At 43.3% G+C, this 17,820-nt stretch overlaps 1 protein-coding gene across 3 annotated transcripts in view; it reads left to right on the top strand.

Moving 5' to 3' along the window:
• Positions 1-14,873: 14,873 nt before the first annotated feature.
• JADE1 (jade family PHD finger 1) overlaps positions 14,874-17,820 on the top strand; it is an 81,438-nt gene continuing 78,491 nt past the window's right edge. The window contains exon 1 of one of the 3 annotated variants that reach the window (XM_074229304.1): positions 14,874-15,316. In XM_074229304.1, the coding sequence (XP_074085405.1) occupies positions 15,229-15,316 (88 nt within the window). In that variant the 5' untranslated portion in view covers positions 14,874-15,228. Of the gene's footprint in view, positions 15,317-15,402; positions 15,553-17,820 lie in introns of those variants that run through there. The other 2 variants (XM_074229299.1, XM_074229300.1) reach the window with 2 other exon arrangements.

Genomic DNA, 17,820 nt, shown 5'->3' with positions numbered 1-17,820 from the left:
TTGTTCCTTCTGTCTGGTGGCTACCACCACTATCAAAATATTACTGTTATAGGCACTGGCATAGGCCAGTATAAGAGAAATAGTATGAAATGGTTGTCAGAGGGTCTTGGTTTGAATTCCAGCTCCATTATTCACTATCTAAGTGACCTTAGGCAAGTCAGTTCCTTTCCATAGATCTCAATTTTCTCATCTATGAAATGATGGGCTGCAATTTAACAAATATTTATTGACTACCTAATAATATGCTCAGCTTTGTGCTAGAGACAAAACAAACATATAAAAGAATTTCTCAAGTACATTCAAGAGGAGCAGGATTATATCACAAGGAAATAGATATGCAAATAAAAGGTTAATTTGAAGTAAAAAAAGTGCAAACAACTATGTTGCACAAAGAAAGGTATTTCAACTCAGTTTTTAAGATAGCTTAGAACTGAAGGCAGCTAAGGAAGGAGACAGAATTTTGAATATGGGAAACAACTAGTAGTTCAGATTAGATAGAAGAATGAATGAAAAAGAATACTAGCAAATAATGCTAGATAAGTAGACCAGGGTCAGACTGTAGAAAGCTTGAAATTGCCAGACTGAGTAGCTTTTATTTAATTATAGAAGTAATAGGGAGTCACTAAAAATCTTTGAGCCTGAGAGTGACATGGGCAAACCAAAACCTAAGGAAAATTATTTTGACAGCTGTGTAGAGGGTGTATTGGGCAGGAAAGAGGCTAGAATCCAGGGAACTGATAAGGAAAAGGTCACAATATTCCAAATGTGTGATGAAGATCTCAACTAGGTTTATCAGCTGTGGGAATGGGGAGAAGGGTTGCAGCTACATTGTATGGGTAGGCTCAGTGAGATTTGGCAAATAATTGAATGGGGGTGGGATTGAGATAATTTAAAGACTGAAAACCTGAGTAACTAAAAGGATGGTGATGAGATCAAGAGAAATAAGAAAATTTGAGAAGAGAATAGGTTGGGGGTGGGGAGGGTAGAAATAATTAAATCCATTTTGGACATGTAGAATTTGAATTGCCTATAGGACAGACAGGTTGAGAGAGAGCAGAAAGTTTTGATGTGGTACTGATGTTCCGGAGAGAGATTAAGGTGGACATAAAGATTTTTTTAATCATCTGCATAAAGATAATTGAACCCAAGAGAACTAATGAAATTACCAGGAAAGGAAGTATAAAGAGAAGGGGGGGCCAAGAAAGAGTCTTGGGGGATAGCCACAGTAAAGAAAGCAAACACAGAAGGAAAAATCTTAATCTGAAACTGAAGGAAAAAGAATAGTAGAGAATTAAGGAGAAAGTAGAATCAGTAGAAAGAGAACCAAAGGAGAGGCAGTGTCATGGAAACCAAAGGAAGAGAGATTAATCAAGGGAAAAGAATGGTTAGCATCAAAAACTGGAGAGAAAATGCAAGGAGAACGAGGATAAAGAAAGAAAACCAAAACCTTTTCATATCTAGTCAATAAAAATAAGTTTCTTGATTGTACAGTTCCAAAAAATGCTTCAATCTGTCACTTAAATCAGGAGGCAGACCTTTGTAATCATGGCTAATCAATGTGTTAATCAAATTTTTTTTTAATGCAGTTAAAGCACTATGGAATTTTTTTTTACTTAATGTTTATTTTCCCCCAATTACATGTCAAAACAATTTTTAACATTTTTTTTGGTTTGAGTTCTAAATTCTATCCTTTCTTCCCTTTCTCCCCTCCTCCCTCCCTGAGATGGTAAGCTATACAATATAATTTATACATCTACAATCATGTAAAGCATTTCCTTTTTAGTCTTTTTGTTCAAGAAGATTAATTAAAAAAAAGAATGAAAGTGAAAAGTAACATTTCAGTCTGAATACAGATAGTATCAGTTCTTGCTCTGGAAGCAGATAGCATGTTTCATCATGATTCCTTTGGGATTGACTTGGATCATCGTATTGCTGAGCATAGCTAAGTCATTCATGTTCCTCACTGTACATGATTGCTATAACTGTGTAGAACATTCTCCTAGTTTTGCTCACTTCATTTGTGTCAGTTCAAGTCTTTCCAGGTTTTTCTTAAATCATTCTTTTTTGTCATTTCTTATAGCACAATAATAGTCTGTTACAATCATATCCCACAGCTTATTTAGTCATTCCCCAATTAATGGACATCCTCTTGATTTCCAGTTCTTATCCACCACTAAAAGAACTGCAATAAATATTTTTTGTGCAAATAAAGTCCTTCTCTCTCTCTCTCTCTCTCTCTCTCTCTCTCTCTCTCTCTCTCTCTCTCTCTCTCTTAGATATCTTTTGGATAGGAATCTAGCAGTGATATTGCTGAATCAACAGGTATGCACAGTTCTATAGGCCTTTGGGTATAGTTCCAGATTGCTGTCCAGAAGAGATGGATCAGTTCACAACTCCACCAATTAGTTGATCAGAATTCTTAAAGATTTCAAATTGTTTTTATTTTATCTTTTTTAGGTTTTTTTTTCAAGGCAAATGGGGTTAAGTGGCTTGCCCAAGGCCACACGGCTAGGTAATTATTAAGTATCTGAGACTGGATTTGAACCCAGGTACTCCTGACTCTAAGGTCGGTGCTCTATCCACTATGCCACCTAGCTGCCCCTCAAATTGTTTTTTACATTGCTGTTGTCATTGTTTTCTACTTTCTACTTCACTCTGCACAAGTCTTCCCAGATTTCTCTGAAACTATCACCTTCTTACCATTTTTTATGGTACAGTAATATTCTACCACATTCATATACTGTGATTTGTAAAGCTATTCCCTAATGGATTAACAACCCCCTTAGTTTTCATTTCTTTGCTACTACAAAAAGAATTACTAAAAATATTTTTGTACATATGCTTCTCTTTTCTCTTTCTTTATGTTCTTTGAGGTATAAAGCTAGGCCACATAGAGGCAGAATTCCAAATTGCTTTTGAGAATGTCTACACTAATTTACAATCCCACTAACAGTATATTAATGAACCTATTTTCCCATAGTCCCTCCAGCATGTATAAACTTTACCATAGTACTTATGTGAGGTAGAAGCTCAGAGTTACTTTAATATCTATATCTCTATGAGTGATTTGGACTATTTTTTTTTTATAAGACTTTGGAAAGCTAATATTTCTTCTTTAGAAAATAACCTATTCTGGGGGCAGCTAGGTGGTGCAATGGATAGAGCACTGGCCTTGAAATCAGGAGTTCCTGAGTTCACATCCGATCTCAGACACTTAATAATTGCCTAGCTGTCTGATCTTGGGCAAGTCACTTAACCCCATTGCCTTAAATAAAAAAAAAAAAGAAAATAACTTATTCCTATAGTTTGACTTTCAAATGAGGAATAGATAGCATTCTTGAAAAATCAATGCCTTAAATACTTTTTTTTTTTGCAAGGCAATCGGGGTTAAGTGGCTTGCCCAAGGCCACAAAGCTAGGTAATTATTAAGTGTCTGAGACTGGATTTGAACCCAGGTACTCCTGACTCCAGGGCTGGCGCTTTATCCACTACGCCACCTAGCTGCCCCCTTAAATACTTTTGATATGGAATCCTCATTATTGGGCTTCTCCCCCCACCCTCTAAATGCTTGTTTCTTTTCTAATTTTAGCCAAAATGATATTATTTGTATAAAACCTTTTTAATACAATGTAATCAAAATTGTCCATTTTATCTTCTATGATCCTCTTTATCTCTTGTTTGATATTGAACTATTCCCCTCTCCATAGATCTGAAAGATAATTTCTTCCATGTTCCATTAATTTGTTTATGATGCCCTCCTTAATGTCAAAGTTATATATCCTGTTGGAGTTTATCTTGGTATATGATGTGAGATGTTGGTTTGAACCTAGTTTCTGCCAGACTGTTTTCCAATTTGCCAAACAGTTTTTGTTGAAAGCAAATTCTCAACTCCAATAGCTCAAGGCTTTGTGTTTATCAGACATTAGGCTACTGTGTTCATTTGCTTCTGTTTATTGTGTAGCTAATGTGTTCCACTGATAGCTCTCTCTATTTTTCAGCCAGTATCAAATTATTCTGATGATGATTGTTTTATAGTAAAGTTAGAAATCTGGTACTTGGAGATCTCTATTTCCCCAATTTTATTTCACTAGATGAATTACATTCTTGTTTTTTCTAGCTCCGTAAAGTACTCCTTTGGTAGTTTGATTGGTATGGAATTGAATAGGTAAATTAAAGGTCATCAGATTTAGCAGTATCCTTTAAAAGAGCAATTTCAGTGGAGCGGTAGAGTCAGAATCCAGACTACAAAGAATGTGAAAAAAAAGATGAAGAAGCATTGAATAAAAAAACCTTTTTCCAAGAGTAGCAGTAAAAAGGGAAAGATTTTGAACAATAGTTTGAAGAAATATCAAAGCAAACTAGAGGTGTTTTTAAGAATGAGGGAGGGAGAATTGTGCATATTTGTAGATTATATATATATATATGTATATATATATATATAAATTGAAGATCATACAGAGATATTAATGATTTAAAAATGAGAACAAATTGGGATCAAAGACACAAATGAAGCAATTGGTCATGGCAAGGAGCTTTATGAGAGTGTTGGTTGAAATTTCTTCAGTGTCTTCAGTTTTGAAATCCTATGACCCCATGACATGTTAACATACCATTCATATAAAAAAGATGCACACTGTTCAGTTTAAGGTCTAGCATATTGTCCTGACTTGAAGGCAATTGCTGGTAGCTAGCATGGAAAGTGTCTGACTCAACATCTCTTCTCTATTAACTCTTTTCTTCTTCCCAAAGAGAGAAGTATATATATATATATATATATATATATATATATATATATATATATATATATATATATATATATTTTGCTCCTCCATTTTCCCTATCTTTCACAGATAATCAGCTCAATCCATTCTATATTCCGTAGTCTCTCACATACAGAAATACATTCTTCAACTTTGTTGTTTGTTAGTAGAGGGACTACTTATAAAATAGAAAGACCATAACTGTCGTCAAAATTTGTACTTCCTTGCAAGAGTATTTATCAAGTAAGATTTTGGTTCATTCATTCTCACCTCATCTCTTAAATGAAGATTGTCATTTCTTTTTACAGATAAGAAAAATCTACAGTGATTTGCCAAGATTACACTGAATCAGTAGCAGAGTCAGGGTTTAAGTTCTATCTAATTACCAGGTTCATGCCCTTTATGCTGTACTACCCAGAGCTTGTGTTTGCTATTTCAGCAACATGTGGTGTCACGATTTCCTTTTTGGTTTGCTAATAGACACTGCCTTCTATTATTTGGTTGTGAGTTGGCAGCCAAAAGAGTTAATATGATCTAAGGCTGAATCATGAGAGACAAAGGGATCAGGATAAAGTAGGTAACATACCCCTGTACTCTGCCCTGTGCTCAGGCCACATTTGGAGTATAATGTTTATTTTAGGACCATTGCATCTAAGGAAGCACATTGATAAGCTGGAGAGCATCCAGAAGAGGATAACCAGAAGTGTGAGATATCTCTAATTCATGCCCTATAAAGATTAGTTCAAAGAACTGGGGATATTTAGCCAGGAAAAGAGAGGACTTGGGGAGGGGGGATTAGAGACAGAAATGGGTCAAATTTGATAGAAGTTTGAATATCTGTCGCATTCAAAAGGGATTTTCATTTTTCTTCTTGATTCTAGAGGGTAGAACAAGAAACAGCAAGTAGAAGGCAGGAAGAGTCAAAGTTAAGATTATTTTTCATTCATAAAATCTATCCCAAAGTTGAACAGACTACCTCAGTAGGTTTCTCATCACTGGAGGCCATTAAGCAAAAACTAGATTACCATTTGTTTGCTAAGTTATAAAGGAGATTCTTGTACAAGTTTAATTGGATTGAATGTTCTCTAGGGTCCATTCTGATGCTGAGGTTCTGAGACTTAAATGTAGACAGCAGATAGCATTAATAAACAAAGTCGGTTAAATTGCTATTACTCTGGGGAAAAGACCTTCCTTCCAAGTCCCACCTACCAAGAATGATTGGCAAAGGTTCAAAAATGGTGAAGACAGTACATTCCCCATGCCCCCGCCCCCCACCCCGCCCGCCACTTTGCTCCTTGAAGTCTGGTATTCTCACTTTTATGAGACTTAGTTCTAGGACTTTTTTCCTCTATTTCTATGACTTCTGAAAAGCATGCTAGAATTTCAAAGTCTAGTTCTACTCTTTCCCATTGTCCTAATAGCTCTCCCACCACCAACCTACCCACCCACCTCAATTTCATTGCTGGCTGATCAAACTTTTCATCTCTCAAATAAGGAATGCTCTCCTCCAAATCATCTCACTGTAAAATTTAAATAATATACACCGGGCTTAGCATTTCTTCTAGCCATATTTGTAAATGAGGTCTAAATGGAAAACAACAGATAAGGAAAAAACTCATTGCCCGCCCAGATAGCAGTGTCAGCTAATAAACATTTATTAACTGCCAGCCAGTCAATATTTAATAAGTACCCACTCTTTGCTAAGTACTGTTCTAAATATTGGAATTTCAAAGGGCAAAATATAACCTCTGCTCCTCAAGGAGCTAACAATCTATTGGAAGAAACCATGTGCAAACAATCATGTAAAAACAAGATATATATGTATATAGGATAAATTGAAAATAATTAATGGGAGGCGGGCACCAGACTTAAGAAGGATCAAGAAAGGCTTCCTGTAGAAACTAGGATATTATCTGAGGCTTGAAGAAAGTCGGGTGATGGAGAAGAGTAGAGAGCCTTCCAGATCCAGAGAATGGTCAATGAATATGCCCATAGTTAGAAGATGGAGTTTCTTGTTTGAGGAACAGAAAGGAGGTCAATGTCACTAGATCACAGAGCACATGGGAAGGGGTGGACTAAGGTCTAAGAAGACTGGAAAGTTGAGGGCAGGTTATAAATACTATGAAGCTGAGAATGATACCTAGGTGCTTGAGAGGATGGTGGTACCCATAAAAGTAATAGGGAGGTAGTAAGGGGGGAAGGTTAATGGGGAAAGATAATGAGTTAAGTTTTGAGAGTTTGTGTCTATGAGACATCTGTTTCAAGATGTCCAATAGGCAGTGGTGAGAAATGTGGCTTTGCAAAGTAGGGTAAAAAAGAATCCGTTCATCTCTTCCTTGGTCTGGTTGTCATCACCCTGGAGTGGCAGATCCTTGACTTGAACACTTCTGTTACATCACAGCTGAGGTTCAGCTCAGTTCAGTTCTTTTGTAGGCTATTGTTCTTTATCTCAAAAAAAAAATCATGTGATTCTGTTCCTGGTTCTCCAGACCCTTCTTAATTTTATTTATTTTTTCCTCCCAAGCCTCTTCTTCCTATAGTTTCCTTCTTTTCCAAGTAAGGTGGGGGCAAGGTTGATCCCTCTCCCAAACTTTTTAAAGACTATTTTCCTTTTCAGAGCCATAAAATTTTGCATTTGTTTTCAAAATCACCCATACTGTGATTGAAATTGGCAAAAATATAACACAAAGGACAAAGTGGCCCTATCAGTACTTAAAGAAGCAGTGATTGTACCAATGTCTCAGATAATCCTTTCAGAATGTTGTTCACAGGCAATATACATCAGCAGATATGCAATAGGAGTAGCAGAGTACAAGCATCACTTGAGAATTTGCTCCAGGGACCACATGTCTAAATTATATGGAGTACATGTTAGAAGCACATTTATAGCAGAGTATCAACCCAATTTAAATTGACAATATACCATCAATAGTCTATAAAAAAGAGATCATGCTTACCTATTAACATATTCACAACTAAAGAACAAAACAATACTTTTCGAACAGGCAAATGTAACTACCACAATTACATAACAAAAACACATAACACAATAACAGCAATACACACAAACCAAAAATTGCAGTGTAACTCATTGCCTGCAGTAATGAACAACTACATTTCTAAAGAAATGCACACAAAGCATGACCTTTGAATCCATATTGCTATGGTCATCTGGTTCAACCATTTCTCTGCTTTCACCTGTAACATCAGAGTAGGTTTAGCTCTCTGTTATCTTCTGATTTCTCTGCCCTGAACTAATTGATGATACAGGCTAATTCTAGTCCTCATCAGAATTCTAATATTGTGGGACAGCTAGATGGCAAAGTGGATAGAGCACCAGTCCTGGAGTCAGGAGGACCTGAATTCAAATCCAGCCTCAGACACATAATAATTACCTAGCTGTGTGACCTTGGGCAAGTCACTTAACCCCATTTCTTTGCCAAAAAAATTTAAAAAAAAGAATTATAATACTGTATTCCTAAAAATGATTTGTGGGAGGGGGGGAATCTATTACTATTCTGAGACTCTATGGAGTATTGTTGCAATGGCGAGAAAAAACTACTGCCTTTGGGTACAATCTATTGCCCTTTTCAGAGCTGGGCCTTGGCAAGGTTGTTGTGTTAGAGTTTACAATGTCTTCCTCGGAAATGTCATTCTCTGAGTCAGTGTCTGGTTTAGACAGTCTTTGTACAACCAGTGGGTTGTTTCTTATTTAGAATCCACTGTGTTAGATGTCAATCAAATGTCTCCACCTACTCATCAGAGGCCTGCTGACTCTCTTATGGTCAGTAAGTAGTTATGGTGAATTGTTAGTCTCTGGGGCTGTTCTGTAAACAGGCAAGTTGCCCAGGCTCTCCAGTTAGGTTTGGAGTAGTTTTCCATACAAATGCTTATTTGCATTTCCCTTGAGAGAAAGATTTCTTAGTAGAATTATGGCGTTATGCTGAAGGTCTTGAAAATGAACTAGACTTAATACTCTTGATCCCAGTAGAGTCTTTCTCAGTTTCAGGCATTTCTGGCTTAAAAAAACACCTTTCAGTCTCTCTCTCTTTTTCTCACTCTTGGGCAAGAGACTTAGTGGTTTGAGAGTATTTATCTCCTTTCCATTATCTGAGACTTTCCTTTCTATAACATATAGAAGGTTGGATATAAAATTCATGGTATCATTCCTGATGGACTGCTATGCTTACAAAAAGAAACATCATTGGTGAACTATAATACTTAAATGACATCAGGGAGGTGATACTATGCCATCACTCGCCTCATTTTTCCCTCTGGTGATATCTGGGTCCTGTGGTCAGATGGATCAGGACTATTGGAGAAACCTTAATCACTGAATGGATGTTGTCTCAGTCAAACTGTGACCTGGGAAAGACCTAGATTTAAAAGGTCAAGTTCTCCCAAGGACCATCTTCAGTTGTTCTTATCCATAACTGGCCCCTGGACCCAGCTGGCACAAATATAAGTAGAAAGACAAGGTCAGATCTCTTGGAACTTCTTGAAATACAGCTCTGAAAAACCTGGTTTTGTTAAAGCCCATTGTGATTCAAATGAAGCTAGATGACTTTGCCTTTAAATCCAAATCAATCTGACTTTTACTGATTGGCCAATAATAGGTCCCAGTCCAAGCTTCACTTGTTCTTTGTTTGAGTTTTAGTGGCTTAGAGAGAGAGAGAGAGAGAGAGAGAGAGAGAGAGAGAGAGAGTAAAAACAGCAATTGTTTCCATTCTGGCCAGAAACTCTGAGGGTCTTCTCCTCTATATCAATTCTTTTATGAAGATAAACTAGGTTGTCTTTTGCTTCAGTTCTTACCTAGCCTTTGCTCCTACTACATCTAAAGCCATCTCCAGTCTTTCTTATCCCTATTTGTCCACTGGATCCAGATGGTTCCAGAAGAGAAAATGAGACTGGTAACTTTGCACAGCCCTCCCTCAGTTAAACCCAATTCATTCGTGGGGTTATGGTATCACATCCTTAATGTCTTGGTCCTCTTTGAGAACAAAAGACAAGCAATAATTGCAATCTAAGGCCAAGGTCTCTGGGGTCATAGCCAGTTATCTTGACCTATATATCTTGCCACTGAGACTAAAGTCTTTGCCCAGCCCTTCCTCATTCAAATCCAATTTATTTGCAAGTTAAGACATCATCCAGCTGATGTCATTGGTTCTCTTTACTAGAAGGAAGGACCAACAACAGCATTTCTTGGGGGTAGTACATTATATTCCTAAACCTCTATATTTCAAAGCTATCATTTCCTTGAGTAGCTTATTCTCAAATCTCTCTCTTCTTCAGAATAAATTTTAGCAGGGAATCCATACACTTAGGGATACTTCTACCACACCAGTTTAACAAATGCAGATGTTTCCTTGGTTCTTGCTTTGGTATACACACACACATACATTATGTTTCATTACCACCAATAGATGAGTTAAGCTTGTCAAACAGAAACACATCTTCTCCAATATACTGAATGTTCATAATGCCTTTCTTTAAGTACAATGAAATCAAGACACAGTGAGTTGGGATCTAGTAATGTGCCAGACTTTGTGATAGATATCAAGATCATGGAAATCTTTCCCAAGAAAACCCCAAATGGAGTCAGGAAGAATTGGCCACAACTGAATGGTAACAACAACATTCCATTGTGTTCATATACCATAATACCAACTATTTCTTTTGAAATTGAGAGATTTACTTTGATGTGTCCCATATATGGATAGTCTTTGCTACTTGATTAACTAAATCTTTCTTTTACCAAGGCAAGTTTCATAAGAAAAAAACAACTAAGGAACAGCAGTAGCATAGTCACTCAGCAACCTACCTTACTGTCTATTCCTTTTTTAGGGTACTATCTATCTATTTTCAATTTTATGGTATGCCTCTATATTCATTTTTCCTTATTATCCTCCATTTCTTTGAATTATAGACATCCTGGGCATTGAAATCCTGAATCTCTCAATCCTCATTGCCTATCACAGGATCTAGCACTTAGTGGGTGTTTAAGAGAAAGCATAATGATGATTAGTTGTCAAATTAATGAGAATTTTTACTTGTCTCACAAATAACTATCATCACTTCTCCAGTTAGTAAAATCCTCACATTCTACTTCAAATCTACCTTTCTAACTTCATTACGTTATTTCCTTCATATCCTCTACAATCTACTCAAAGTGGCTTTCTTGTTTATCCACATATATCACAAAACATCTCCTATCTCTATGTTTTTATTGCCTTTCATGCCTGAAATGTACTCTTTCCAATCCTCTTAGAATCTCTAATTTTCTTCAAAATTCAACTCCAAGGCCAACTTCATACAAGGCCTTTGATGCATTCCATCTAGATAATTACCCTCCCCCATAAATGACATTGTGGGGAGTTTGTATATATTCTGTTTATACTAATACATATATACATTTACACACACACATATATAAACACAAAAACATGTATACACACACAAACACACACACACAGTCTTTCCCAAGAGGATGGAAGTTCTTTGAGAGCAGGGAATACTTCATTTTGTCTTTGTGTTTCCAGTGCCTTTCCTAACGTCCATTATTGAGCAAGCAATTACTACATACTTGATGACTGACCTATTGATTGATTGATTAATAAATGCTTGTTGAATTGAATTGCCCCAACCCCAGAAGGCAAGAAAGCTTTCATATTTATCTATAAGACACAGAATCCAGATGAATGTGAGGGCTTGTTTAATTTTATTCTTCATCTGCCATCTGTCAAATAGGAATAATGCTATTTACTTTTCCAGACTGAATGTAGAATTAGTGGTCATTTGTTCTTTGCTTCCCCCCCCCCTTTGGAGTGTTTGTGGGTGTGTGAGGACGGGGAGGAGTGGGAGGGGGGAAGGGGTATAGTGGTAGAAAGGAAAATTGCTCAGTGATAAAAGTGGAATCCTAAGACAATAGAACCCAAAGTAGTTTTCTCCTGGAGGCAGATAAGGGATGCCTCAGATATCCTACACTTTTACTTGGTTCTGCCAAAACAAGAAACTTTTGCTAAATTCGGACTGATCTCTGGGATGAAAAGAAAACCAGATAATTAAGTTGACCACCCAGTGAGGCAGTATTATTCAGTGGAAAGAGTCAAAATTTCTGGCTTTAGGGACAGTTGGTGTGGGTCTCTGATCTTGGACTCTGCTGTTTGGGATCATAAATTTGTGACTGAAAGAGACCTTAGAGATCCTTTGGTCTGACCTCATATTTTAGTTCCAACTGAAAGAGAAGAAGCAAGTGGGAGAACTAAATGGTGTATTTAGATAATCTGACTTCTAATCCTAGCATTCTTTCTATTGCACTCTATTAACTTTGGGCATTCATTTAGATGAGTTAGCCCTCAGTTTTCTCATCTGTAAAATGGACCAGAGGACCTCCAAGATCCCTTGCAGGTCTAGATTTTATCAACCTGCTTGGGAACAATTTAGGTAGGGTAAAAAAATGAAAAGGTGTTGGAGTGAAAGGAAAGCTGGTAGTGAATGAGCTATTTATGATCATATAACCTTAGAAGTCATCCGGTACTTAATAAATGCTTATTGATTAATTGGTAACAGCTAGTGTAAGGATGAGCTCACAAACATTTTAGGCTTTGGCTGGTTGAATATGCATTTTTTACTGCTTGTGTCTGAATTAAAATGTGAGCTCTCTGAGGGTAGGTTTCTGAGGGTGGTAGTGTCTGGCAACAAAGGATGCTCTTAAAAATGCTTCTAGCTGTTGCTTAGGAGGATAAATAGTTAGGAATGTGGCCAGAGAAGAAGGAATCACTATGATCTTGTCTCCTGGGCTCGGCTTTTTTCCCCTCACCCATGCATCTACCTAGGACTGTAGAAGGGATTAGGAGTTGAAGGAAAAACAAAAACAAAACAAAACACAACAAAACTGGAGAACTTCAAATCCCAGAAAATTTTGGCAGTTATTGAGTAAAGTGAATTCATAGTATCAAGATGATGAAGTTTAGACTGGGAAATTAAAAATGAAGAGATCCTGGCAATGCTCATTATAAACTTGGTTGAGGAATCTAATAGAGGGACCCCCAAAAGCCTAGACCAGAAAGTTAAGCCCAAAGAAAGGTGAAACCCAAGACAATTAAGCAAGAACTGAAGTTAAAGTCTGAAGCTGGAAGCAGAGGGAAGCTCCACAAACCAGTGGCAGTATCAAAAGAAACTTGAATTGGGCAGAATTGGATAGGAGAAGACTTGTCCCTGGTGGTAGTATCTGAGGGAGACTGGGTCAGGCAGAGACCAGTAAAGAGGAGGCCTGGCAGGAGAAGCATGATGAATTATGATGTTACCTACCCTGTGACATCAAATGAAGGATTTGCCCCTTCACCAAGGTTCTCTGAGCATATGTAGGTCCACTGAGGACGAGAACAAAGATTTATGGGAGAGTTGTATCCCAGATTTATGGGATGGAATGTATTGTTGCTACTTTTCTCAATGAATGACTTGAATTAGAGCTGATGCAGATCCACAAACCCTTGAGTCTAGAAAAGACTATGCTGGGGAGGCCCTCCCTGAGTTGGGTGCCTAAATTTTCCCATTTGATTCTCACAGACCCTGAGTAAGAAGTGTCACCATTTGATAGATGAAGAAGTTAAAGGTTAGAGAGGTCACATTGCAAGTAAGTCAATCAGAATTCAAGTCCAATCTTCATGAGTCATTTAGCTTTATCCACTTTGATATTGTTCGGCTTTACACACACAGACACACAGACACACACAAAAAGAGTTACACACATTCCAGGTGTCAAAGGTATCACACTCTGTAGGCAATTTAGGATACTTTAGAATCATAGCGATAGAAGGGACCTTAGAAGTCATCTAATCCAGCCTTTTATTTTCCAGTTGAGGAAACCAAGGCTTGGAGGGATTGTAACCTTACAGAAGATCACGGGGGTAATAAGGGGAAGCTGGAATTCCAATCCAAGTCCTCTGACTTTAAATTCAACATTCTTTCTTGCTACTTTATTATATTGGCTTGCACTCACATTATTTAAAATTATTTAAAATAAGCACTTGGCAGATATAACTATATCAGGGTCAATGCAATTTAATTCAGTGGGCATGTATAAAATTGGCAGATTCTAGTGGCAAATGGATGTTTTGGATAGTATCTTGGGTTTAGTAGGGGCTTACTGAATGGAACTGAATTAAAAATGATGATGATTGCTTCTTGAAGAAGACCAGGACATCAGGGAGGTGATGCTACAATAAGTATGTGAATTGGGAATGCTGTGCTAAGTCACCGGCCTCACTTTCTTCTCCAAAGACATCTGGGTTCACTGGCCAGATATGAATCAGGAGGACCGGAGATGATCCTGGATGTGAATCCATCAGGGTCAAATGAGTTGTCCAAGGTCAAACAGCTGGTACCCCTGTGATGTTGGATTTGAACTCGGGTCCTCCTGATTTCAAGGTGGGCTTTGTAGCCATTGCACCATCTAGCTGAGCCCTATTTTAAAAAAATGATATTTTCTCACATTCAACTGAGATCAGTGTATGATGTGGAACCAAATGTAAAGACTGACTGTGGGGGGGGGGGGGGGGGGGAGGGAAGAAAGAATGAGGGGAAAATTGTAAAATAAAATAAAATCTTAAAGATATTTTTGATTAAAATTTTTTTAGGCTTTTTTTTTTGGGTTTGTTTTGCGAGGCCACACAGCTAGGTAATTATGAAGTGTCTGAGGCTGGATTTGAATTGATTAAAATTCAATAGAGCGTGGTCTACCCGCCCTGGAATCAGGACCAGAGTAGCTGTGTGACCTTGGGCAAGTCACTCAGTGGCCGTGTTCTACAAAAAAAGCAAACAAGTACCTAGATGAGTGATGGATGCAAGAGGGAGGGAGATGGACGAGGCAGGGTGCCCTTGGCCCATTCACCTATCGAGCCTGCTTCCCGTCTCTGGCTCTAGGAACACACCTGGCCGGTGAATGTCGTGGCAGGGGAGCACCGTTTGGGGGGCCTCGGGTCGCCTCGGTGGCCCCCGTAGGCGCCGCGAAGGCACGAGGCCGAGGCGATGACGCCACGGCGCCGCCGGCGGCCCGGCCCCCGCCCCCCGAGGCGCGCTCGGCCGCTCTCCAGCCTGCGAGCTCCGGCAGCCAGTGAGCTCCGGCCACATCTGCACCGGGAGCGGCGAGGGTTAAAGGAGCCGGAGCGTCCCTCCGGTGCTTCTCCCTCTCTTCCCTCCGCTTCCCCACCCTCCTAGTTTTGGCAAGGGATTAAAGTGCTCCCCCCTGTGGCAGCGGTGACCCAGAAATGAGTTTCATTCCCGGAGTCCTTCCTCCATAACAAGTAGAACGTCAGTCAGAGAGTGTGCCTCGGCGCGCGAGTGTTGTGTGTGTGTGTGTGTGCGTGTGCGAGGGTGAGCGTGTGTGCATGGGTGCGCGCGGGGGTGCGAGTGCAAGTGCAGGAGCCGCTCTCCGGCTCGCCTCCCCACCCCGCGGCTCCCTGGACTCATGAGGCGCCGGGAGCCGCGCTCGCTCGCCGCCAAACTCCGAGCCCACCGGCGAGCAGCACCGTCGCAGCAGCAGGTACCGGGGCCGCGTGTGGCGTGTGGTGTGCGCGCGAGCGCGCGGGGGGAGGCTGCGTGGGAGCCGGCCCCGGCGGCCCCGGCGGCCCCGGCCCCGGCGGCGGCTGCAGGGCCGGGCCCAGCCCCGCCGGAGGCGGCCGGGCCCGGCGGGCCGGAGCTGCACAGCCATATTTGATGGGTCTGCGGCTTTGCTCGGGAGTTCTCGGGAGTCATTTCATGCCGAAGGTCGCTGCCTAGTGGAAATAATCTAGTACGTCATTAATATGGCGCCAAAAGATTGGGTTCTGGATGTGGAACCAGGAGGGAGGCGGGCGGGCAGCGGCTCGGCGCCCCTATCCCGACACCAACTTGGGCATTCGTGGCCCGGGCCCCGGGGGGAGCCCGGGAGGAGGGGGCGGGGAGCGGCTGGGGAGCCCCGGAACGAGCGGGTCACTAAGTTTTGACCGAACCCCCCCCCCCGATTTAAATTAAGATTTAGGAGGTGGGGGGAGGGCGGCTGCGGGCCGGAGGGGCCCCTTGCCCTCCCCGCGCTCTCCGGCTCCCCTCTCCGGGTTGCACCGGGGGAGCATGCTCCGGGGGAGCCCTCCCGTAACCGTTTCCAACGCACCCCTGAGGCAGTTGGCCCGGGTGGAAGGCTTTGGGCTGCCCGGGAGGAGCGCCGGGCAGATGGCAGCGGGGCCCGGCCTGGCACGGCCCCGCGTCGCCGAGCGCCCATCCGGGGGCGCCGGGCACAGACTCGGGGGCGGGGGGCCTCGGGCCCGAGGCCCTGGGTCGCTCCCGCGTTTCCCCTCGCACGCGATGAGCGGGAAGTCCGAAGCCCCGTGCCCGCGTGGGAGGGAGGCAAAGTAGCGAGCCGCCAGAACTTCGGGGGTGGCGAATGGCACGCTCGGGCCCGCACGTGCCGCGGGCGCTGCCCCTCCCCGCCGCGGGCTCTCCGGGGGCAGCCCCCCCCCCGGCTGGCGCTGAATGCGGACCCGGGATTCGAATCCCGCCGGCGCGGCCCCCTCGGCGGGAGACGTTCGGTGCCCCCCGCGGCCCCGCCCGCCGGGCAGGTGCGCCCCCCGGAGCGCGGACGCGGCTGGGGGAGGGGCGCGTGGGCGGCACGCGGGCAGGTGCAGGCTGGGGGGCGCCCGGGCGGGGCGGGGCGCGGCGTGTGCTCGCGGGGGCTCCCCGCGGCTGAGGCGCCGCGCGCCGCACAACGCCCGGGCGGGGAGGGCAGCGGCCGCGGGCCCGGGCCGCGCCAACGCGGGCGGGGGCCGGGCCGGGCGGGGCGGGGCCGGGCGGGCCGGGGGCGGGGCCGGGGCGGGGCCGGGCGGGGGCGCTCCCTTCGCGAATGCAGCAGGGCGCGGCGGCGAGGGTGGCACCCGGCTCCCGGGGCCCCGCTTACTTTCTGCCCCTCCCGGCCGCGCCGGGACTGCTGCCCGCTCCGGGAGGGGGTGGCACGGGAAGCGGAGGCGGGCGGCCCCCGGGCGCCCTGGCAGCCCGGCGCCCCGCGAGGGGCCCGGGACGCCCCCCAAGCGGGCTGCGCGCACGTGCTGCCGGCCCGGAGGAGCCGCCTCCCCGATCTGTCCCGGCCCCGATGGGAGGGAAGACCGGGGGCCCCGGCCCCGATGGGAGGGAAGATCGGGGCCCCGGCCCCGATGGGAGGGCAGACCGGGGGTCCGGCCCCGATGGGAGGGAAGATCGGGGGGTCCCAGCCCCGATGGGCGGGAAGATCGGGGCCCCGGCCCCGATGGGAGGGAAGATCGGGGGTCCGGCCCCGATGAGAGGGAAGACCGGGGCCCCGGCCCCGTTGGCTGTGAAGATCTGAGGCGCATCCTCTGATGACCTCCGATTAGCGCGGAGGGGGCTCTGGAAACTTCCTCCCGCAGGGGGGGCTCGGGGGCCAGGAGTGGTGAAGCGTAGCGGGGGACCCACTCCTCCATCAGGTCTGGAGGGAGAGACTGACAGTCCCCCCACCCCCAAATCCCAGCCGCGGGGGGCCGGGTGCTGCTGCTGCTGAAGTGCACCTGCGATCTTCAATAAGCCGCTTTTTCCTTCCTTGAGTCTCAGTCTTTTTCTATAAAGTGAAAGGGTTAAATTAGCGAATCCCTAAGGTCCCATTGGGCTCTGATTTATCGGTGTATTTTGAATTTGTTATATTTTGAGGGGTGGGGGTAGGTGTCTGGAATAACACCTTCCGCTCTCATAGTGATAGTTCAGGAAGCAAATTAATGGTACCGAGTATTCTCAGATTATCTCTGATTTCATCATGTGTTAGTCCTAGCATTAGGAATTTTTTAGTTTGCAATAGGTCTGTTCTTTAAGAGATAACTCTTAAGAGTTGCCTGAGATCCCCAGGGACTATTCAACCGATGGGGAGGAGGAAAAAAGGGGAAGGGAACTATAGCTCTATAGGTGGACCGGACTTGACAGACTATTCCAGAATAACCCCTTATTTTAGAGATAAAGATACCAAGACCCGGAGAAGGTCAGTGATCTGCCCCGCTCTTCCACTACTTTGGGTTGCTATCAGTTA

Source organism: Macrotis lagotis, chromosome 3 (genome assembly GCF_037893015.1).
Source record: "Macrotis lagotis isolate mMagLag1 chromosome 3, bilby.v1.9.chrom.fasta, whole genome shotgun sequence".
Lineage (NCBI taxonomy): Eukaryota > Metazoa > Chordata > Mammalia > Peramelemorphia > Peramelidae > Macrotis > Macrotis lagotis.
The sequence above is the reverse complement of the archived record's forward strand: the minus strand, read 5'-3'. Positions and strand labels throughout refer to the sequence as shown.